At 43.6% G+C, this 21,671-nt stretch overlaps 1 protein-coding gene across 1 annotated transcript in view; it reads right to left on the bottom strand.

The window, feature by feature from the left end:
• Positions 1–21,671, bottom strand: part of KIF5C (kinesin family member 5C) — a 147,185-nt gene that overhangs the window by 65,674 nt on the left and 59,840 nt on the right. The window contains exons 4-10 of the mRNA XM_010974807.3: positions 18,123–18,227; positions 14,113–14,161; positions 13,791–13,846; positions 13,026–13,113; positions 8,999–9,123; positions 6,326–6,430; positions 5,808–5,956 (exon numbers count right to left, since the gene is read on the bottom strand). Coding sequence (XP_010973109.3) covers positions 5,808–5,956; positions 6,326–6,430; positions 8,999–9,123; positions 13,026–13,113; positions 13,791–13,846; positions 14,113–14,161; positions 18,123–18,227 — 677 coding nt within the window. The remainder of the gene's footprint in view (positions 1–5,807; positions 5,957–6,325; positions 6,431–8,998; positions 9,124–13,025; positions 13,114–13,790; positions 13,847–14,112; positions 14,162–18,122; positions 18,228–21,671) is intronic.

The following is a 21,671-nucleotide window of genomic DNA, read 5'->3' as shown; positions in this document are numbered from 1 at the left end:
GAAACTACATACTATTGGAGTTTCTTCAAATTACCTTGGTCCCCTCTGGAAAAGCCAGGAAGATGTTTAATCTTGGTAGCTTCCTACCTCTTGTTTTCAGCATTTTCCTTCCCTCCCCAGGATAGCACTGGCATTTAAACAAGAAACTCTTGACAAACCCACACCTTCAAGGCATAGAATAAATCTGTAATGTGTGATTCTATACTGTGAATGGTGTATATGTGAGAGAGATAAAGAGACTGAGATACTACCATTGAGGGGTAAGAGAGGGCAGTCCAACATCCTTCTCTATCAGTCAGCGTTCTCCAGAGCAACAGAACCAACAGGATAGATACAGATTTACAGATGATAGACAGACAGACAGATAGACAGATAGACAGACAGATGATAGATAGATGATAGACAGGTAGGCAGATGAATGATCTAGCTATCTACCTATATGAAGAAACTGGCTCACTGGAAACTCATCCAGAAATTAACGCTGCAGTCTTGAGGCAGAATTTCCTCTTCCCCAGAAAACCTTGGATTTCGCTCGTCAGGCCTTTAACTGATTGGATAGGGTCCACCCATGTCATGAAGGGCAATGTGCTTTAAAATCAACGGATGGTAGATGTTAAGCATATCTACAAAATACTTTCATAGCAACACCTAGGTTAGTGTTTGATGAAATAATTGGCTACTACAGCCTAGCCAAGTTAACACATAAAAACATCACACCTTCTAATCTGCTCTGGGTCCTAGTTCCCACATACCCACCTAACCTTCTTCTGGAAACACGACTGCCACAAAGCACCATCCCATTTCCTTGTGAGGCCATTTCCCTGCTCATGAATGGGGGATTTAGGGAAGGAGAAATCAAAGGCTTTAAATTTTGTCTTTTGAAAAGCTCTTGTCTGCTGAGAAACATTAACAAATGACCAACTTGGATGAAGATTTGGCACCTGGTTAAATTCACGGTCATCCACAGCATTTCCTCCTCCAAGAGCAAAAATTAACCCTATCGGTGTTTTGGCAACAGGCCCCCCAGTGGGGGGTGATTTGAGTCTTTCTTCATTTTATGTCGAAACTGTAGCCAAGCATCTCCCTTGGCCAAAGTGCTTGCTCGAGTCCTGCAGGTAACTTGTTATCATGCTCTGGTAACAGGCATTTTGCATGTACATGACTCAGGCTCTGCCTAATCCAGCTGCCATTAAACTGAGCAGGAAATGGCACAATTCTTTTTTCAAAAAGTGCTCATCAGGAAAGGAAAAAAGAATATTACTTTCCCTAAACTATCAATTCTCTTTTCACACTTAACATACAAATAAAGCCTTTGAATTATTCATGCTACATCAATCAAAACTCTTGTTGTCAAAGACATGCTGATTCAGGCTTTCTCTAAACCGCTTGGCCCACCCCCTCAAGGCTCCCTGACCCCTCATTACCACCCCAAATTAAGGTACATTAAACAGGCTTCCAAGATAATTGGGTGATTTGAGTTTATACTTCTAAAATTTAAAAATATCTTTTCCGAATTGTGCTATAAAAGTACTTTGGAAGAGTAATTAAAGACTACAAAAATGAAGTGCTGAAAGCAAGATGAAATAGAAAAATCAATGAAAGTGCCCTAATTTGAGTCCCCAGCCCTTAAAGCAGGAAGTGTTCAGCCTCTCGACAAGAGTACAGATTTTGACTCTCTGTTGCCTGGAAGTTCAAGTGTTGCCCTGAATTTCCTCCTTGCCCAAATTAAAAGTTCTTTGAGAACACAGAAAATGGCTCTACTTCTTTCCCAGCACAACACTGGGCCTTCAGGGGACTGAAGGGGACAGGCCTGACCCAAGAGAAGAGCTAGGATACGTCACTGAAACCAAGAAGCCGACACGGTGTAGCTTTCCCTTTAAATTCTGGTACCTAATCGAGAGTCCTGAAGAGTGCTGATTCCGTGGGCTGCCCTCAGGCGTCTGTACACCCTGCCATGTTTCTTCTGCTTCAAAGGTCCTATTATTGTTTTATGCAGAACATCAATACAGTACAGCCTAGCAACAAACATGGATGCTATTCCTGTCCTGGAAAGAATCATATGGCAATAGCAACGGAGCTGCGTGCTGCCCTTAGGTCTGGCCACCCCTTGTCTGGCAACAAGAATATAATGAACACTCGTTACACTGAATTTGGGAGGTGCCCAGCAGTCTTTTCTGAGTTCAAAGTGCTTGATCTCACCAGCTATCAGATACCATGTCTAACCTGATGCTCAGACTCGTGTCTGCTGTGTAATTAGGTTCAACGGGCATATCTAACAACAAAGCAGGTACTGGCCCCACAGAGAAGTTAGATGTCCTTGAAGAATCCATTAACTAAGTCAAGGATGGAGGCAAGGGAACAAAACCTCACACATTTCTAAGTACAGGTGGGAAAACAAATCAGATGTAAATCTAACCAAACTTCTGGACATGATGGTGTCATGGCTCAGCAACCACATTCATGTTCTAAGGAATTCTACAAAACAAGCATTAGATTCATCTGCTCATCTACTTGGTAACACTGATCTGCTGACCACCTACTGTGTCCTAGTTGTGCTGGGTGCTGGTTGGGACAACTGATGCCAGTGACAAACAGTCCCTGTCCTCATGGAGCCCAGTATCCAGATGGTGCTGATAAAGGAATACAGACCGACCTATTTCATTTGAAAACACAACTGACGTACTATTTATTTCCCGGAATCCCAAATTACCACTATTAGCACTATTTCTTTAATCGTTCATTACAGGAATTTAATTCTAAGTCTACTTCATTCAGTCCTGTTCCTTATATGACAGTCATATCCTGTACATTATATCATATTCAGTCCAGTCCCATCCATGACCGTGACTTTCCCAAGCCTGCTGAAAGATGGAGGAAAAGGGGAACTTGCAATCACTCAACATCTTATTACATGCCAGCCCTTGTGCTAAGTAAAAACTGAAGCAATTCATTTAATCCTCCCAACAATCATCAGAAGTAGGCACTGTACTCAAGAGAGAAAAGGGAACCCTCCCACACTGTTGGTGAGAATGCAAATTAGCGCAGCCACTATAGAAAACAGTACAGAGGTTCCTTAAAAAACTAAAACCAGAGATGCCATATGATCCAGCAATCCCAATCCTGGGCATATATCTAGAGAAAAGATATGTGCACCCCAATGTACATAGCAGTACTACTTACAATAGCCAAGACATGGAAGCAACCTAAGTGTCCATCAATGGATGAATGGATAAAGAAGATGAGTTATAATTATACAATGGAATACTACTCAGCCACAAGACAGAATGAACTAATGCCATTTGCAGCAACATGGATGGACCTAGAGATTATCATCATCACTTACTAAGTGAAGTGAGTCAGACAGAGACAGCCGAGTAACATATGATACCACTTATTTGTGGAAACTGAAAAAATGACACAAGCAAATTATTTACCAAGCAGATAGAGACTCACAGACATAGAAAACAAACCTATGGTTACCAAAGGGGAAAAAGGGGGAGGGATAAGTTAGGAACTTGAGATTAGCAGATATAAACTATTTTGTATAAAACAGATAAGCAACAAGGTGTATAGCACAGGGAACGACATTCAGTACCTTGTAATAAACCACAATGGAAAAGAATATGAAAAAAGACCATATACATATATATGTATATATATGTGTAACTGAGTCCCTTTGCTGTACACTGGAAACTAACACAACATTGTAAATCAACTACACTTTAATAAAAAAAAAAAAAAAAGAAGTAGGCATTATTATCTTTCCTCCTTCAGGCAAGGAGACTGAGGCTCCGAGAGAAGAGAAAACAAGAGAGAACAGGTCAGGAGCAGAGCTTAGCTTCAAAGCTGGAGTAACCGACCCCAGGGGCCTGTGCTCATCAGGGTTCCTGGTCAAGCAGCCCGCATAGGAGAGGCTGTGGGTCAAATGATACAGTCTCGTCCTCCAACATCCAGCATTTACTGGCTGTGTGGCCTCAGGGGCAGTACCTAATGGCTTACAGCCCAGCCTCAACTCCATCCCTGTACAAAGGGGAAGGATGCCTGCCCGACCAAATTTCTATGAGGATTTTTGACATGCCTGGCACATGCTAGTTCCTTTTTAAAAAAGAAAGCTAGTGATAATAACGATGCTGACAAAGGCCTCACTGAGATCAGAAGAAAGAAAATAATTATTTGGACTCTTACCTAAAACTCTCCCTTACAGACAGTTGCAAATGACTACCAACAGCAACAGCCTTGAGACAGAGCCCACGCCCCAGGAGGAGTCTGGCTTGCAAAGATGCAGTTTATTTTTGCTTTGCAAGTGAAAAAATTTTTAAAGAGATGTTTCCTTTATATATGCATTTGGTGCTGGTTTCCTCAAACATGTTTTCAGAGGAAGTGGTTAAAGCTTAAGTTTAAGAAACCAGGAGAGATGGGGCAGGCAGGATGATCACCACAGTATTCTGTGTTTCCCATAAGCAGATGCCAGGTATAGGCATCCCCTAACCCCCAAGAACAGTAGGTGTTATCCTACTACAATCCACTGACTTAAGCATTTGGCTAACCAAGGAAGTGATCTGAGAGGAAGTAAAGGACCCAAATCCAATTTAAAAGATACATTAGTTCTACAACAGTTCAGTGTAATTATTATTTATTTAGACATCCCACAGGTGCCACGACTGTGTAATTCTATGTTCTGTTGAGGGTTCAGGAAATGACTGGGGTTGTTTAATGTGGTTTAAACAAGACATCACAATCTCCCATCCAGAATGCTCACCGCCATCTGTCCTTTCTCTAGGCATCTTAAACTCTTTCTCAGGCATAACCACACAGCACATTCCCAGGAGGAAGGCAGAGAGAGTGCTCCATGCAGAAGGCAGCTGGAGCCCGCGCAGAACTAGTAACTTGTCTAAAGATTGACCAGAAGGATGGAGGCAGAATCCACCTCTCCCAACCTCAGGGTGGGAGCCCACAGGAGCTCAGCCCACTGAGTCCTGAAGATGCTCAGATCGCCCCAATCCACAGCACCCAAGCACTCTAGGAACCACATGTGAGGTAGCCATGCAGAGAGAATGGGGCTGAACGCCTGAAACTGAGGGATCGTGAATAAAGGAGGTTAGGTCTTGGGCAAGAAAGGAAGGGATGAACTAACTCATACCTGTGAATGTTGCTGTAGGATTACTGACTGTCCCCGCTGCCTCCCTAATAACACGTCTCAGATATCTAGGAAAGCTCTGTTGGACATTTTTGTAGGTGAAAGGACGGCTGCCATCTTCCTCGAATACATGCTGTATCTCCTACCCCCAGGATGAGTGTTAGGATTCCCTCCCCACTGCCCTGTTGTCTTTATGCAACTACTCTACATTCATCTCAGTTTCGGTTGTTCTGTCAGCAAATCTGCAATGGATTCCCAAACACTAAAGTAGTTACTGGTGGCAGTAGTACTACCATTCGATCCTAAGTGGTGGTTACCAGACTCGAGTTGTGTGTACTTGAAATCCTGTGAATCTGAGAGTTAGACTTCAACCCACGAACAAGAAAAGTAACACTCCACTGAATTACCAACAATCACATCTACAAGGGTGAGTGTTTTTTCTTAACATTACACCTTTGATAAGCGTATTTCTGACCATTTTTTTTAAACATAATGATTCCTTTGGCCTCAATAAATGATGCCTCAAGTTGACAGATCACCCAGTAGATGCAACTGACTAACAGGCAGCTTGTTTCCTCACTGTTTCCTCCCTGACTCTAGCCTCTTGCCATTCACTCCTAACACCTAAGACCCAGCTCAGAGCATATAGGTTACGAGAGGCCGCACACACCTTTGTCCAAACATTAGCGTTGACTTGGTCTCAGCTTCATTGAAGACTGAGGGGGAACAGCAAATAACGATGGTGGTTCTACAGTTCCCGCCCAAAGAGTCCTGAAGAATCCGAGTCATCTTGCTGTCCCGGTATGGCACGTGTGTTTTCTATTTAAGAAAAGAAAAAATATCGGCTGTTACAGACCCTTCGAAGGAAAAACACAGAGGCAAGCAAGTTAGTGATGGGAGCACTGGGCTCAGAAACGTGTGAAATAAGAATTTGTTGCCTGGTCTCTGGCTCTTGCCAAAATTTAGAAATGCCCATTCTGGGACCTGGGTCATATGAAATTAGCATCACCATTAACACGTTTTAATGGGCTAGATCTCCTAGCAAGCGCAGTGCCCACAGCCAGGATTTCCCCTGTCCCTTTTAAACAAAAACAAATGAATCCCTGGGGTGTGTGGCAGAGAGAGGACATGGACCCAAAAAATGATTTCCCATAATAACATTTAATAGATGGGGACAGGATCACTTACCGTCCCTTCTGCCAAGGCAGAGATCACGTTTCCAAGAGCAGACAAAGACTTATTGATATTTTTAGCTTCATCAAGAACAGCTCCCTCGGCACCAGTTTTGCTGACCTACCAGAGAGAAGAGAAAACAGAGCTGCACAGGATGGCAAAAGCTGAGGAGAAAACTCCGATGCACAGGAGGGCAAGCGGAGAGGAGGGGCCCACGCGAATCCTCCCGGAACACAAGGAAAAAGAAAAGTAAGAAAGAATCATGGTGATAAAATGTCCCTCATGCTTGAGGCTGGGGATTTGTCCTCTCTCGTTGTCATTTCCCTCTCACTTAGGTTTCAGGGGAGTGGCTGAAATGCCTCAAGTGGAGTGGTGGCAGATGCTTCCCAGGGGCACCCCAGAGAAACGAGGATCCAAGAGCACTGTCACTACAGACAGGCTGGGGTCCTGCGAGGCTGAACCACTGTCTCCACGCCGGGGAAGGGTTGAAAGGAGACGCTGTCCTGGCCACAACGAATGGACGCATTGAGAATGTGTAAATCACAAGCTCCAACTTCAGGCAAAGGACCTGAGGCGGTAGGAATGGTTATCCAGACTCTCCATTCCTTCCCTACTTACTCCCACGGCAAGGAAAAAAAGAGCAATCATCCGAGAAGGAAAATACCTGATGAGGCAGGGAAAGTCAAGAAAACGTGTATTACATAGTGAACTTGTCTTTTTTTTCCTCTGCCAGCAGAGGGACCGTGCACCTTTCCTCCTCGGCTGTGTCATTACTGGTAATTTCGTATTTACGGCATTTGCTTTAGGTAGAGAGCAGTTCACAGACGCTAGAAAAAGGGGAACTCAACATGATTCATAGCTCTGCTGACTGGACAAATGATGCAGGGGGAGCGGCTGCTCTCTGAAGAAAGAAAAGCACAGAAATGGTTTTAAACTGCGCCAATTATGTATAAAGGGGAAACTCCCAACGACAGAGTTGAATGCATGTCTAGATGGAGGATATTTTCAAAGAGGACAGATTCTCATCTCTCTGGACCTCGTGTGTGTGGGTACCCTTGCTTATGGACGAAGAAGTAACAGCTGCTGGGTCACAAACAGTCATAGTCTATTCTCACAGCGTTGTTCAAGGTGCTTTCATATTTAACCCATCTTAACTCCATGAAATATGCAAGTCAGGTACAATCACCTTCTTTTTACAGACAAAAGGAGCTCCAGGGATGTCATGCTGCCCACCCCAGGGAAGAACACTATTTAGGGGAGAGGGGCAGTCAGACCCAGAGCTCCGTTCTACTAGATCACGCTGACAGATTCATGCAGTCGCACCTAGGGCAAGGAAAACAGATGTTTAACAGCATAAGAAACGACATACGTGACCTCATAAATATCACCAGCAACAGCGACACTGTGCGGGCTTCCACTCTCAACTGCCAGCATGAAGCACTTTTCAGCTGCATCGGCGCCCTAAGTACTCAGCTCTGTGCTAACAGGGCAAGCTCGGGAAGAGGGAAAGGGTCACTGGGAACTCTGTCAGGACCCATAGAGCAAGTGTGGAAGCAAGGCAGACGCTGGCTGCTAACGGTCAGTCTAGAAGTAAGCAATGCTGCTCCGAACTCCTGTTCTGGTGGGCGTCTGTTTAATTGAAGTGACAAGCCTGGACCAGCACAATTTTCCACTCCCAGCTAGGACTATCCAGATTTTCTGCTCAAGGCTTTATAAATGCACACAGGAGGACAATCCAAGTGGCCATTACTTACACGGATGTTTGTGGCCATAACTTGGTGTACAGCAACTCAGTGAGTGGGGATAAATTACACAGTTTGGGAGACTGACCGAGCTTCAGGGCTGGCCCTGATGGGGACAGTCAGCACAATGTCAGTGATGACGGGGGCCACGTGGCATTGTGCACAGGTACTTGCTCTGTGATGTCGGCGCAGGAGGGCAGGGCCCCCAGCCAGGGTGTGGCAGCAGAAGCCTCTAGTAGTGCTATGGAAGTGAGGCTGGGAGTGGGCAGGTGGGAGTTTCTGGGAAGCCTGTTTGGTCTGGAGGATGTCCTCAGCCAGTGCCTGGGAGAGCATTAACAGGGCACAGATGCCAAAAGAAAACCCTGACAAAATCAGAGAAGGGTCAGGACCATGGTAAAACACTGGCACCAGGCCCCGTAGCCTGAAGGAATTAAGGCTGCCCACACAGGACGCAGTCAGTTCGTGCCTTCTGCAGAGAGAAGCAGGGGAGGCAGGGAGAGCCCCCTGTTCCAGATCTTCTATCAGCAAACAAACCTGCAGAGGCAGGACCACCACACTCCAACGGCAGAGCCCCTTCCTAGCTGAACCTGTTATAACACGGAGATCCTTCCTGTTCTCTGAAGTTCACGTCCCTCCCGTGTTTGTGCAGCTGCCTTTGCCAGGCGAGGTTCACACCAATACCCGCCTAATGTCATCATCAGAGCTTATTAGGCATAAATCAGAGTTGGCATTCAAAGTACCTCCTGTGACGTGAATAGGAGACTTCAGGACCAGAAAAGAAAGAGCAGGGAAATGAAGGTTAAATTTAATAACATCTTGGCACAACATCAGAAACTTTAAGAGCTCTTTAAAACCAGGGAATCGAAAGGCATAAAAATTATACCATTGCACGCTGAAGCAAATAACAGGGGGAAATTGTGGATAATACAAATAAAGAACCAATTACCTTTTCGCTCCCAGCCAAATCAACTAGATAAAGCTTCCCACTGAGTTTTTTTTCAGTCTCTACATTCTCTTGTTTAATATTAATCAGGAAGATACTGTGACTTCTAGAGCTGTGTTCATTCATGTCTGAAAAGGAAAACAGTTTACTGCTCTACAAAGAACACATACATTTAGGTAGCAAGCCTTTCAAAAAAAGCACAACAAATCATGCCTGGTAGCTCCATTTTTTAAAGTCTACCCAATTAAAAAAATTATCTGAGACCACCATGTCCTCTTTTTAACACTCATTCTAGAAATGCAGGATTTAAAATATCTTTACATGGCAAAGAAATGAATCTAAAAATCATAGCCAGAGGTTTAAGACAACAGATTCCCTGTTCTGCCTGAAGTCCCCATCCTCTGACATCCCAGCCTCCCAATCCAGCCTGCCTCTCCCTTAAAGAGCTCACAGCCTCCTCCCTGTCTCACTTGAAGTCCCCCAGCCCTCAACATCGTGATTAGTACCTGATATATTCCACCTCCTTCGTATGTAAGCCTTGTCTTATCAGTGATATCATAAGCTTTCTTAAGGAAGAATTATGACTTTCTTAAGGATTAAGACATACACTTTTATAACCCATGCTAGGTGCACAGAGGGTCTCAAAGATGAAATGTGCTTCATTAGAACCAAGTACCAAAAATAAAAATCTTCTTGGACCCTGGCCTTTGTTCACCAGACAGGCAGAGATCCCAGTGATTGCCTTATTGGACCCTCATTAGCAATCATTTCTTAAAACCATCTAACCAAATTATGTGGGAAAAAAGTCCTAAAGATTCCACAAAAATGTTAGAGCTAATAAACGGATTCAGCAAAGATGCAGAATACAAAAGCGATATGTAAAAAAAATCAGTTGCATTTATATATGTTAACAATGAACAATCTGAGAAGGAAATTAAAAAAAAATAATAATTCCATTTAAAATAGGAACAAAAAGAATAGGATACTTAGGAATAAACTTAACCAAGGAAGTGAAAGACTTGTAAGCTGAAAACTATGAGATGTTGCTAAAAGAAATTAAAGAAGACACAAATAAATGAAAAGATAACCTTTGTTGTTGGATTAGAAGACTTAACGTTGTTAGGATGTCAATACTACCAAAAGCAATCTTCAGACTCAATGCAATCTCTATCAAAATCCCAATGATGTTTTTTGCAGAAATAGAAAAGCCCATCCTAAGATTCATATGGAATCTCAAGAGACTCTGAATAGCCAAAGCAATCTTGAAAAAGAACAAAGTTGGGGGTCTCACTTACTGATTTCAAAAGTTACAACAGAGGTAATCAAAATAGTGTGGTATTGGCACAAAGGTAGATAAATAAATCAGTGAAATAGAATAGAGAGACCAGAAACAGACCCTCACATAACATGGCCAAATAATTTTCAACAAGACTGTCAACACCATTCAATGGGGAAAGAATAATCTCTTCCCCAAATTGAAAACTGGATATCCAAATGCAAAAATGAAGTTGGACTCTTCCCTTAGGCCATAAATAATAGTTAATGCAAAAAGGATCAAAGACCTAAATGTAAAAGTTAAAACTATAAAACCTTAGAAGAAAACACAGGGGGAAAGCTTGATGACATTGGATTTGGTAATGGTTTCCTGGATATGACACCAAAAAATACAAGCAACAAAAGAAAAAAATACATAAATTGAATTCCATCAACCTTAAAAACTTTTGTGTGTAAAAGGATGTTATCAACAGAGTGAAAAGGTAACCCACAGAATGAGAGAATACATTTGTAAATCATATATCTGATAAGGGTTTGAGATCCAGAATATATAAAGAATTCTTACAAACAAACAAAAAAACCCCCAAACAACCCAATTTTAAAAAATGGGCATAGGACTTGAATAGACATTTCTCCAACAGGTGTACACTTAATATCACTAATCATTAGGGAAATGCAAATCAAAATCACAATGAGGTACCACTTAATACCCATTAGGATGATTATTAAAAAGAAAAAAAAATCAGAAAATAAAAAGTGTTGGCAAGGACATGGAGAAACTTAGACTGTTGCACACTGTTGGTGGGAATGTAAAATGGTACACTTGCTATGAAAAACAGTGTGGAAGCTCCTTAAAAAATTACCACGTGATCCAGCAATTCTACTCCTGGGTATGTACCCAAAAGAAGTGAAATAGATACTTATACAACCATGTTCATAGCAGCATTATGAACAATAGCCAAAAGGTAGAAGCAAGACAACGTCTACCTACGGATGTGTGAATAAACAAAATGTGGTATATACACACAACAGAACATTACTCTGCCTTTTTTAAGGAAAAAGGAAATTCTGATACATGCTAACATGGAGAACCTTGAAGACGTTATGCTAAGTGAAACAAGCAAGTCACAGAAGGACTTGTATCATTCCACTTACATGAAGTACCTAGAGTTGTTAAATTCACTGAGACAGAAAGTAGAATGGCGGTTCCCAGGGGTTGGAGGAGGCAATATGTAGGGTTATTATTCAATGGAGTTACTATTCAGTTTCCATTTGGGATGATTAAAAATTCTGGAAGTAGGTAGTGGTGATGGTTTCAAGTACTGTGAATGTATTTACTGCCACTAAATTGTACACTTAAAAGTGGTTAAAGTAGTCAATTTTACATTATGTATATTCTACCACAATAAAAAAAAAAAAAAAAACCTTACTAGAATGATTAGAAAAATAGTGCTCTGGACCAACAATTCTGAACCGGGGGGCCAAGATGGACTGTCAGATAGCCCATGAATAATTCACGACTAACAATCACTTAAGGAACAGTGAAAAACTTCTTTACAAATGAGACGCTATTACTATGAGAATATCAGCCTTATGATCTTTCCTGTACGTGTATGAGCAGAAGAGAGAGAAGTAGAGATTAACCTATGCTACATACAAGTCTACGCTCACCTATGAAATTTGCCACATGTATACTATCATCTGATACGTTCACTGGGGTAGAGAAACAGTTGAGAATTACAGTTCTGGATCGAAGTATCGTAGAACCAGTCAACCAAAAAATGCTCTAATCTCTTCTACACCATGCGGGCAACTCACTGCCTCTCTAGGTAGCAGGCTTTACTTGGGGCAGCGATAAGGATTCAAGTTCTTCTTGCAGTAGGTCAAAAGCTGCCTCCCTGTCGCTTCAACAATCCTGGGGCATCTACACATTCAGATCAAACAAAGCAAGCTAACTCTGTTTCTTAATGTCAACACCTTGAATACATTGAGAATATGTTAAGAAATACTGCATCAACCACATGTCATCCCCAGATATTTTTCTCTCTTCAGAGCTAGAAATCCTTAGTTCTTTCAGGTCCTCTTCATTTGAACTCACTCTCATTTGTCCATATTCCTCTGAATAAGGCAGACAGCCCCCATCACTTCACGGAACCTCTGCTGCTATACCACCTCATGCCCTGCCTCTCCGAGACGGGATGAGCAACGAACCACAAGGTAAACCAGCTGACCTGACGGTGTCTGTTGTTAACAAAGCCTCAAAAAGTTTACAGTTAAGTTCCCAGCTCTGCATTCTGAGTTTCTCCATGTATTTCTTTCCCTTTTCCCAGAGGGCAGAAATCTAACGTGGTTTCTTTCCATGTGTACGACTGGCATATAGACTCTGTTGATTTGGATTTGTTTTAAACCTGAACAACAACATAGTTAAAGTAAATGAACTTAGACGATTACTTTTCCTCCTTTAGTCGGTTGGTTGGTTGCTTTCCTCAGTGTTCAAGCTTATGCTGTTACCAGGGCCCAGTGAGTGTCACCCAACTGTTCCAAGAGTCCCCTGGACAGCTGAAGTCACCATGTCCCACGACCTGTGCAGGCACACTGGGACTGTGCACACCCTCGTGTCGGGGTGTGGGTCACAGCTTTACAACTGCCTTTTGGTGCACTGTTCCCCTTGGAACACATTAGCCCCACCCGACCTGGCTGGTAGGCAGATGTCTGTGCCCTAAGTTAGAGGGGAGGAGACACAGCCCATGCTTACTTGTTACAGCCACGTGGCGGTTTGCTTTGCCTTCATCTATCACATCCATGACTTCCTCGGGGCTTGACACGAACCGCTCGGTGCACCCCTGCAAGACAGTCAGGTCAGGTTCGCCACCGAAAAACTGAAAAGTGACAAGACTTTGAAACAGCTGAACATCTCCCTGTTTCTCTTCCAGAGATGCCCATCGAGAGAAAGGCTGCAAGGTCGATCCAACGACTTTTCCTCCTCGCTCAGGGCTTGAATTTCACATTAAAAAGAAGTCTGAGCAAACGCTAGGAAGCCCAGAAGTAAATCGTACAAGAAATGCCAGATTTTAAGTACATATCCATACTCAACAGCTGTGGAGAAAATAAAGAAGAAAAACCAATGATAGAAAAAGAAACGGATGAAATCTTGCCTTGCTTTTCATTCTAGCCACCAGCTTTAATGAGATGCTGAAATTCTAGGCACAATGCTGTGATGGGCTTCCCCTAGCTGCGAAGAATAAACAACTGTGCTTGATACCAAAGCCTCTTTAAATGTGAGTAATAGGCATCTGTCCACTTCTGCGGTTCTTAGCTCCTGTGATTAGACATCTGTGACAGCTTTACACAGATTCGACTGAAGAAACTAAACATTCATTTTTGAACCAGATGAATGTTAAATATTAGGAACATGGTTAAGTATCTACATGCACTTTATTGGTAATTGGGCATCTTATGCAATAATTATGACAGAGATTGGAGAGAAATCAATGCATCATTGATCAAGTTTTCCTCATACCTTTACGTACGGGACTCTGTTTTTATCTTCGTGAACAGCCAAGTTTGTCTTGGATACTACAGAGATGATAATGATGACATGCAAAGAAGAAAACAAAAGTTAAGACCTTACGTTGGAGGAAAAATAGAAATTGTTACAGAAGATAGGCAAAGCTAATCTCTTTGCAATAACTGAAGTTTAAGCTTTGGCTGAGAGTAAGCAGAGAGCCTGAAGGCAATGGAACATCTCTATAAATTCCTGAAGCAGAAGTGCTGTACATCATTTCAACCTCCCTGGACTTTAGTCACAGAACAAATAAAGGACAAGAATTCAGGTTACTCACCATCCAGTAAGTCCCTGATTTTGTCCAAGTAGATCTCAAAATAGGAAACCTGATTAAAAACAAATTGATTTTGAAACAGAAATGCCACGCTGCATTTCAAAAACATCAGTATTAGAACTTGTAAAAGCTTTTTGTCACGCTACGAAGAGGAAGAAGGGGGCCACCAAGGGAAGATTCAGAGCCCTAGAGGGCAGGGCTCCGGCCAGCGCCCTGTAGTCCTCTGCTTCATGCTTGTCAGCTTGCTCTATGGGTCCCTGCCCAGGGGCCACTCTCCACCTCCACATCACAGCTCTCTGCTGCTCCACTAGGCGTTATTTACATCCTGTGTTAGACAGCCTCACAGGAGGACCCTACCTCTTCACCTTAGAGGAGCACCAAGCAAATTTCTAGGTACAACAGCAGCTGGAATAGTACACGTCCTTTGCAAGTAACTGTCAAAAGCCAGTAGGTCTCAGTAGGCACGATACTGACAGCCCCATCAGGCCAGGCAGGGAGCAGGTCCCAAACATCCACATGAAGAAAGGGGGGGGGGGGGGTGAGGCCAGTTTGCTTGGAACTACGGAACAGTACCGGGGAGAGAGCTGATAATACAGGTTAGTTTGGGGAAGTCCAGGAAGGATTTGAATAAAATGTAATTTAATAAAAGACAATTAGACCATGGGAAGGAAAGAAAGCCTTCCAATTAATTATTCTCAAACCTCAGTCCCAGCACTGCCTTTATCAGCATCTCCCACAGCGTTTGTTTACATTGTGAACTCCACTGCAATCGTCCTGAATCAGAATCTCCGAGAAAAGGAGTTAGGAATCGGTTTCTAAACTCCCCAGGTGACTTTTATCTTAATCTCAGGCTGACATCTGAGAACAACTTTAACTAGATCTGTGACCTTGCAGATTTAATTCGCAAGTAACCAAGGCCCTCAGCCTCAATGCTCCTATCTGTCAGAGGAAGCCGCTAGACTTGATGATGTCAAAAATCCCCGCTAGGATTCTGAACTCAGTCTACATCTGCTTTCTGCCGACCAACTTTTCTCTCCCTCACGTTCAAGGGGTTTTAAAAATCTAAACAGAGCATTGGACAAAAAAGGTATTTAAAAAGTTGTAAAAAGTAAAGTTGGGATGTAACTCTGCAGGTGAAATCTCACCCCCACATCCCAGCTCTGGACCAGCCCCACCTCTAGGTAAGCAGAAGGGGAGCATCACTAACTCAGCACCAGTCCCAACCCAGCTCAGCCCTGGTTCAGTATCTTTTGTCTGTGTCTCCGCCTGGAACCTCCTGACTCCCTTGTTTCCCTGAGATCTGGGGTCCCGGCTCCAAACCCTGGACTCTGTAGCTGAGCGTCCTCTCCCTAACAACCTCTGCCTCTAGAACTTCAGTCAAACTGCCCTGACGCTGAGCCTCTCTGTTGTAGACACATCTACCTGACCTTCGAAAGACCCACCGCTCTGGAAGCCTCTCCCTGTGGCCAAAATCTTAGGGTCTATTTGGCCTCTAACCTAAGACATCTCTAACCCAGCTCTGCTGCAGCCAACTCAACCCTGGTTCCAACCCATTCTGTGTACTTCAGAACTGTCTGATTTTCATTAAGACTTTTCTGTTATCTTTGAGATCTTAAACATGTGCCCTTATCTCCATGGGTTACAGGGAAAATTAAATGCATCTGACAAGCAGTTGTGAACTAGGTATTAGCAAATCTGGCAATTAGAATCCTGTTCACATTTAATACAGAAAAAGAACTCTGACTTAGTAACTTCCTTTTACCATAGCAGATAGTGGCTGCTTTTAATTTTGTTATTTTTGTTACCTCCAATACTCTGTAAGACCAGATAGAAGAAAAATAAATAAGCATTGTTTGGCACAAGGAAAAGCATGTTCGAAAATAACGTTTAAATCCTCTGTGGGACTCACTTTAAGGAACAGATTTTCAATATTGCCTTAATCAAGCCTCTTTTTCTTGATGCAACCTGTCACTACTCGGTTCAAAATATGAAGTAGTCAATAGATAACCTGCCCACTTAGGATTATTAGTTATAAAACAAGAGAGCATGACTACAAATGCGGAACAGGGACGTGGACTGCAAAATTCAGCCCTAGATATGAGTGTTGTTCCTTCTCTCCTCCCCCTTCATGCCAGGGCTGTCTTTATCTTAATAAGATTCTAATACGAGACCCTATTTGGAGGGCAATAATTGGTTTAACATCTTACTCCAGGATTATCCCATAAGAACCCTACAGTGGTTTAAGGTATTTAAATGCAAACAGCCTTAAAGATGCACTAAGCTCCTAAATCTTGATCCCATCAAAGCCACAAGCTTCTGTATCCTCAGATAGAAAGAACTCTGGCGAGGATGAGAAGCTGGTTTTAGCTAACAAAGGGAGCTGGCAGGAAAAAGATTTGCCAGATGTACTTTCTAATTGGGCAAACAGCTGTTACCTTGTTTTTATATAATTTGGGGAGGGTACACAGCAGAAATAAGTAAAGGTGTAAATTTAATACAGTGGAACAGGTACTGCATGTGGGGTTGGTCACATCAAGAGTCAAATCTCAACTCTGCCAACGACTTGTTATGTCACTCGGGCCATCTGGCTCTACATCTTTGAACTTCAGTTTCCTCATCTCCAAAATGATGGGCCTGGACACTTGGGTCCCAGCCTTCAGGGATGATCAGCCTTTTGGTTGATCTGCTCAGCTCCAAGTCTTCTTAGAGCTGCCCCTTTCTCCCCACCCTCCACCCTTATCAACCCCATCCTCAGTCTCTGTGGTGGGGGCTCCACCAGCCACATGCATTCTGGACACAGCTAATTGGAGCTGAGGGGTTGCCTACTAGAGGCGGGGCCAATGGGCCCCTTCCCAGGGAGATTTGGAATTTGAAACAAGGGAATGTGGAGCAGGAGCTGCCATGTTGCAAGATGGTCTGGAACAAGAGAAGAAATAAAGCAAGAGGGTAAAAATGCAGGGACTATAACAGGGTGGTTTCTTTAGGGGTGGTAATGAAAATGTTCTGGAATTAAATAGTGATCATGGTGTACAATTTTGAAATATATTAAAACCCATCAAATTAAATACTTCAAAAAGGTGAATTTTATTGTATGTGAACTATATCTCAATTTTTTTTTAAGTTAAAAAGAAAAAAAATAGGAAAAGCAGGGCTTGGATTTCTTGTTTCTCCACAACCCCCCGCCCCGATGCCTACTGTCAGATTCTGGATCTTTTAACAACTTCCTCTATTTGCTTACACAAGTGGCCTTCAGTCACTCACAAACAAAGGAGTGCTGATGAATATCCCCCTGCTACCAAATGTTATGAATTAACAGCCATGGTTAAGACAAATTTCTCTTTTGATTCAAATTTAAGCCAGAACATAGGTTCTGGGTTTTTTTTTTTAAATAAACAAACAAACAAACAAAAAACAAGGAGGAGAAGAATTCTCTTTCCCAATACTTTTCAGAGCATGCTTTTCAAAACTAGTCTGTCAGACTCCACGGTGGAGAGGGGGGTGGGGGGGATATACCCACAGTCAAGTACGCTGGGAAACGTAATATACTACATGCCCCCTTTCAGAACTGCATTACACCGTAGAGTATTTAAGCTTGTGCTAAATTTAACATTGTTCAACAAAGCATTTTCCCAGCTTCTCTGGCCACATAAGCCTTTTCCATGGTAGCCCACCTAGGGGTAATACGAGGGGCTGTGTTCCGTGGAACACACTTTGGGAAATGTTGTCCTCACTTGATCATGGACACATGCCTGTCATATCTGCAGAGATCCACAGGGTAAAGGGTAGGACTGAGGCAACTGTCAAGATGATGCCAACCTAAGAAGGGTTTTTACTTTATCTCAATATCTCCTCAGCATCAGCCTGAGTCATGAAATAAGGATGGCTCTGCTTACCACAGGAATGGCCTTTAAAATGGGTAAAATCATCTTCTATGTGTATGTAAAAAGAGGAAAGCAAAGAAACACGACTTGGGGCTCAGCTGCTTCTCTTGGGACTCAATCGATAGCACATACCTTGATGTGAAACTCCAGGTTTTCGTCCATGGAGTAGATATGGTCAAAGATGTCATGCGCAATCCTTGGGATGATGCCCATGAGCTGCGGGTCGTGGAGCTTCCCCTAGTGAGTGAAAGACACAAACACGGGCAGCTACAGGGTGCTGGGCAGCGAGGGAGAGAGAGAAGGGACCAGACCTGGGGCTTTGAAACAGCACTGCCTGCTCCCTGATGATCCCTGTGACACGCCGACAGACCAACAGTTAGCGGGACAACTCAGCCCCGCAGGGGAGAGCGTGTTCTGTGGGGTCCTGAGGTCTACCCATACCCCTCCTGCGGCCACCCAGGGCAGCAGACCAGCGTGCACGCGGATGAGCGTGTGGGGAGGAAGGAGGCTCGGAAGGAGAGCAGAAGGAATGAGGTTACATGTGTCACTGTAACATACTCAATGTGGGCTTTGTTTTGGAATTTTTACAAACCGACCAGAACCTACAAATCCAGGTTAATCTGCTTTAATGAAATCACCTTGAGAGCTGACAGACGTTGTTTCATTCATGTCATCACTGCTCAGAAATTTCTAAGAACCTGATTCCGGAAATACCTTCAGGAGCACTTTACAAACCAATCAAGAAAATCCATTTTATCAATTTCTTTTTAAAACCTGTAATTTCCAGCCTGAATTGTTCCAAATAATTTTGGGCTGTTTCTAACATGTAAATCGGCTCATAAAATATTCTCTTATTATGTTTTCCCCCTTTTTCCACTTCTATTCATTTTACCTAAGGTAAGGATGGACAGATGAATATTTCAGAATTGGCCGCCTCAGAAGACTTTCAAAAAGATGCACCATAGGACCTGAAAGCAATTCCTAAAGAAGAGTTCTAGAAGGGCTTAAGGCACAGGCTTAGCAAGGACCTCAGTGCAAAATTCCCAGAGAGCCTTCTCTACCCCACGTGCAAAGGGACACTTAAGTTCTGTTATATGTTAAACAGCCCATCAGTGCACACACAGTCTGCACGTCTGCAGTGATCGCCAGCAACTGCATTCCCAGAGAGTCACTCATGCTTTTCAGAAGTTGTAAAACTCTGGGAAGAAATGGAAGTAAAAGAAAACACAAAAGCAGGGGGAGGGTATAGCTCAAGTGGTAGAGCGCATGGTTAGCATGCATGAGGTCCTGGGTTCAATCCCCAGTACCTCCTCCAAGAATAAATAAACCTAATTACTTCCCCCACCAAAAAAGAAAACAAAACAAAACAAAAAAAAAAAAAAGAAGAAGAAAACACAAAAGCCAGTTTGCTCTTAAGTCTAACGGGGAAGCCCCACAGCGTTTACAATGTTGACTCAAATATCCTTGCTCCAAATCTGCCTGGTACCTGGAAGATCTGCTTTGTTTTCCTCAATCAGATTCTCTTTTTCTATCAGAGGGTCACTACTTAGTGCATCTCTGGCAGGTTGACTTTTAAGTCCGCATTAGAGGTACCAAAAGCAAGAAGTCACGCGAGCCCCGGCACTAACTACAGGCCACACTGCACTTTACGTTCTGGCTCCTTCACACCTGATTCCTGACCCTCCACCCTGTTCAAAGAAGAGGAAAGCTGAATTCAGACACATCCGGCCTCTGGCAAAGCTCTCTGGTGGAGCCCTGGGAAAGCGGGCACGCTCCTGGAATGCCTCCTCTGCTAAGAATCCTAAATCATGTGATGTGTTTACGTTGGTTTTCAGCCTAACTGTGCACTCCCAGCAGGCGGGGTGGCCAAAGCCTTTGTGCTCCCTCCCACTGCTTATGACACTTGGCACGGTGTCTACTGCATAGAATTACTGTACGCTTCAAATTAAACAGCATGGATAATTTATTGTGCTCAGCGACAATAAATGTTTGCATTATATTTTTCATCTCGTAACACATTCTCGCTAAGCAGTTGTTGAGGTTTACTTGACCTGAAGAGTCTGAAAATACATTTCTACCCCAGGCCATTAATATATATATCTTACGAAAACAAAACCAAATGACTGAGATGTCACTTCTCTGAGGCCATTACAAACATACAACAAATCAAATACTGGGCCCCATATGCTCTGGACAGTGGAAATTGCTGGCAGAAAAGGTACTTACCCTGAAAACTACAGATCTCTGTCTTGTCAAATACTGTGACACCATGCGGCCAACTTGCCTCAGTCCAAATAGTGTATCCCCTCCCCTGCACGCCCAGAGCTCTTTAATAATTCATCATAATCCTTTAGCTTCTCCTCAGTGGCCCACAGCCAAAGAATGATTGATAATCCAAAAATCGTTTATAACTGACTCAAATCTGTTTCCCTAGATGCTTCCCCTTTCAACAGATTCATTGATTCCTGGCTCATACAAGTGTTGACGTCCTTTGTTTGCCTTTGTCAGAGTAAGAACCAAGGCAGGACCCAGATGAGTCTGGACACTCCCCATTTTGCCTCCTTGAAGACTCTACCCAAAACTCACATGAGAAGGAGCACGCGTTCACGTGGAGGAGGGACAATAATACCCCCATCCCCACTGAGACAGCGGCGCCCAAACCTCCACAGGCTTAGAGGCTGGGATGATCATTCCAGTTCATAAGCCCAAGAGTGGCGGGGCCTGTGTGCTCAGTAAGCTGAGGCTGTCAACACAATCTTTGTGTGTGCTGTGGGGTGTAGATGTGTGTGGTGAGCATGGTGTTAATGTACATGGTGTGAGGTGTGTGTGTGTGATGTTGGTTGATTTGTGTGTGTTCACATATATGATGTGGGTGGGTGTGATGTATGTGGTGTGGAGGTGTGTCATGTGGGGGTGTCTGTGGTGCTGATATATGTACTGTGTGTGGTGTGGATGTATATGGGTGTGGTGGGGTGTGTATATTTGTAGTATCTGTGGTATTTGCAGTGTGTAGGTGTGTGGGTTGTGTAGGTGTGAGGGGTGCTGATGTGTGTGGTGTGAGCGTATGTGGAGGTATGCGGTGTGTGTACAAAACAGCACTGTTCCACAGAGGTCTTCACTGCTTCTCTGCCATTTGCTTTGCAAATGAAACCCACGTGTACACACACAATGAACAGTCACCTCAGACGAGAAAAGGTGGTAAAGAAGCAAAGAGCCATAGGACCTCAGAGAACAGAAAGTCCCGTCCTGCTGGGGTGACCTGGGATGGCTTCCTTGAGAGACACCAAACCTGAGGGCTGAGTAAGACTGAGGACAAAGAGGACGTAGGCAGAGGAGATGAGATGGGGGTAATAAATACAACGAAGGTAGGAACTGAGAACCAGCACTGCCCATTTAGAGAGCAAAGGCAAGCTGAGTTGGCTGGAGGGTCAGAGAGGGACTTGAGTAGCAAAGGAAGGTACTGCTCCATCGTCTTGTTTCTCCCAGAAAGCAGGAAGAAGAGACGTTTTAATACTTGCATCCTGTATAATCCTCTTCAAAAACTTTCCCCACTCCTGGAGGTAGCCTTCTCGGAGCACGTGTGAAAGCAGAAACCAGACCCAGGCCATTGGCCACGGAACAAGACTCCCTTTGTTCTGGCCCCAGCGGCCTCCTCAGCCTCCCAAGAAGGACAGTTTCCTG

Source organism: Camelus dromedarius, chromosome 4 (assembly GCF_036321535.1).
Source record: "Camelus dromedarius isolate mCamDro1 chromosome 4, mCamDro1.pat, whole genome shotgun sequence".
In the NCBI taxonomy this organism is placed as follows: domain Eukaryota; kingdom Metazoa; phylum Chordata; class Mammalia; order Artiodactyla; family Camelidae; genus Camelus; species Camelus dromedarius.
The sequence above is the reverse complement of the archived record's forward strand: the minus strand, read 5'-3'. Positions and strand labels throughout refer to the sequence as shown.